This window comes from Haliotis rubra, unplaced genomic scaffold (assembly GCF_003918875.1).
Source record: "Haliotis rubra isolate DU_JTF1 unplaced genomic scaffold, ASM391887v1 Scf177, whole genome shotgun sequence".
Lineage (NCBI taxonomy): Eukaryota > Metazoa > Mollusca > Gastropoda > Lepetellida > Haliotidae > Haliotis > Haliotis rubra.
Window position 1 is genome coordinate 797559 of NW_025765747.1, and position 1381 is coordinate 798939.

A 1381-nucleotide genomic window follows, 5' to 3' on the forward strand; every position below is an offset into this window, starting at 1 on the left:
TCTGTACATTGGTTGAATCTGTACATTGGCTGAATCTGTACACTGGTTGAATCTGTACATTGGTTGAATCTGTACATTGGCTGAATCTGTACATTGGGTGAATCTGTACACTGGTTGTATCTTCACATTGGTTGTATCTTCACATTGGTTGTATCTTCACATTGGTTGTATCTTAGGAGCCCTAGTGTGTTGGGAGATTCGGAACGTGATGAAAATCTAAACTTGCCTCATTTAGGGGTTTTCCTTTTTCATCAAAAGCACAATCTATCTCATACCACTTTCAACGGAACTCACAGATCAAAACTAAATCTGATACCAACTCCCAATGATTCTGTGCGTAGCATCACAACCTGGGGGTAGTTTTGGGAGGCTTGTGTCACAACCTGGGGGTAGTGTTGGAAGGCTTGTGTCATAACCTGGGGGTAGTGTTGGGAGGCTTGTGACATAACCTGGGTGTAGTGTTGGGAGGCTTGTGTCACATAACCTGGGGGTAGTGTTGGGAGGCTTGTGACATAACCTGGGGGTAGTGTTGGGAGGCTTGTGACACAACCTGGGGGTAGTGTTGGGAGGCTTGTGACACAACCTGGGGTAGTGTTGGGAGGCTTTGTGACATAACCTGGGGGTAGTGTTGGGAGGCTTGTGTCATAACCTGGGGTAGTGTTTGGAGGCTTGTGGGGGTAGTGTTGGGAGGCTTGTGTCATAACCTGGGGTAGTGTTGGGAGGCTTGTGTCATAACCTGGGGGTAGTGTTGGGAGGCTTGTGTCACAACCTGGGGGGGGTAGTGTCATAACCTGGGGGTAGTGGGAGGCTGGGGGTAGTGTTGGGAGGCATACAACCTGGGGGTAGTGTTGGGAGGCTTGTGTCATAACCTGGGGGTAGTGTTGGGAGGCTTGTGTCATAACCTGGGGGTAGTGTTGGGAGGCAGTGTCATAACCTGGGGGTAGGGAGGCTTGTGTCACAACCTGGGGGTAGTGTTGGGAGGCTTGTGACATAACCTGGGGGTAGTGTTGGGAGGCTTGTGTCATAACCTGGGGGTAGTGTTGGGAGGCTTGTGTCATAACCTGGGGGTAGTGTTGGGAGGCTTGTGTCACAACCTGGGGGTAGTGTTGGGAGGCTTGTGTCATAACCTGGGGGTAGTGTTGCTTGTGTCATAAGGCTTGTTGTCACAACCTGGGGGTAGTGTTGGGAGGCTTGTGTCATAACCTGGGGTAGTGTTGGGAGGCTTGTGTCACAACCTGGGGGTAGTAGGCTAGTGTCACAACCTGGGGGTAGTGTTGGGAGGCTTGTGTCACCAACCTGGGGGGTAGTGTAGTGTCACAACCTGGTAGTGTTGGGAGGCTTGTGTCACAAACCTGGGAGGCTTGTGGGGGTAGTGGGTAGT

General features: G+C 51.3%; 1 protein-coding gene across 1 annotated transcript; it reads right to left on the reverse strand.

Annotated features, from left to right (window-relative positions):
• Positions 1-290: 290 nt before the first annotated feature.
• Positions 291-1124, reverse strand: LOC124273129 (YLP motif-containing protein 1-like). Its single transcript, XM_046708346.1, has one exon. The coding sequence runs from the start codon at positions 1122-1124 to the stop codon at positions 291-293; it is 834 nt and encodes a 277-aa protein (XP_046564302.1).
• Between the last annotated feature and the right edge of the window lie 257 nt (positions 1125-1381).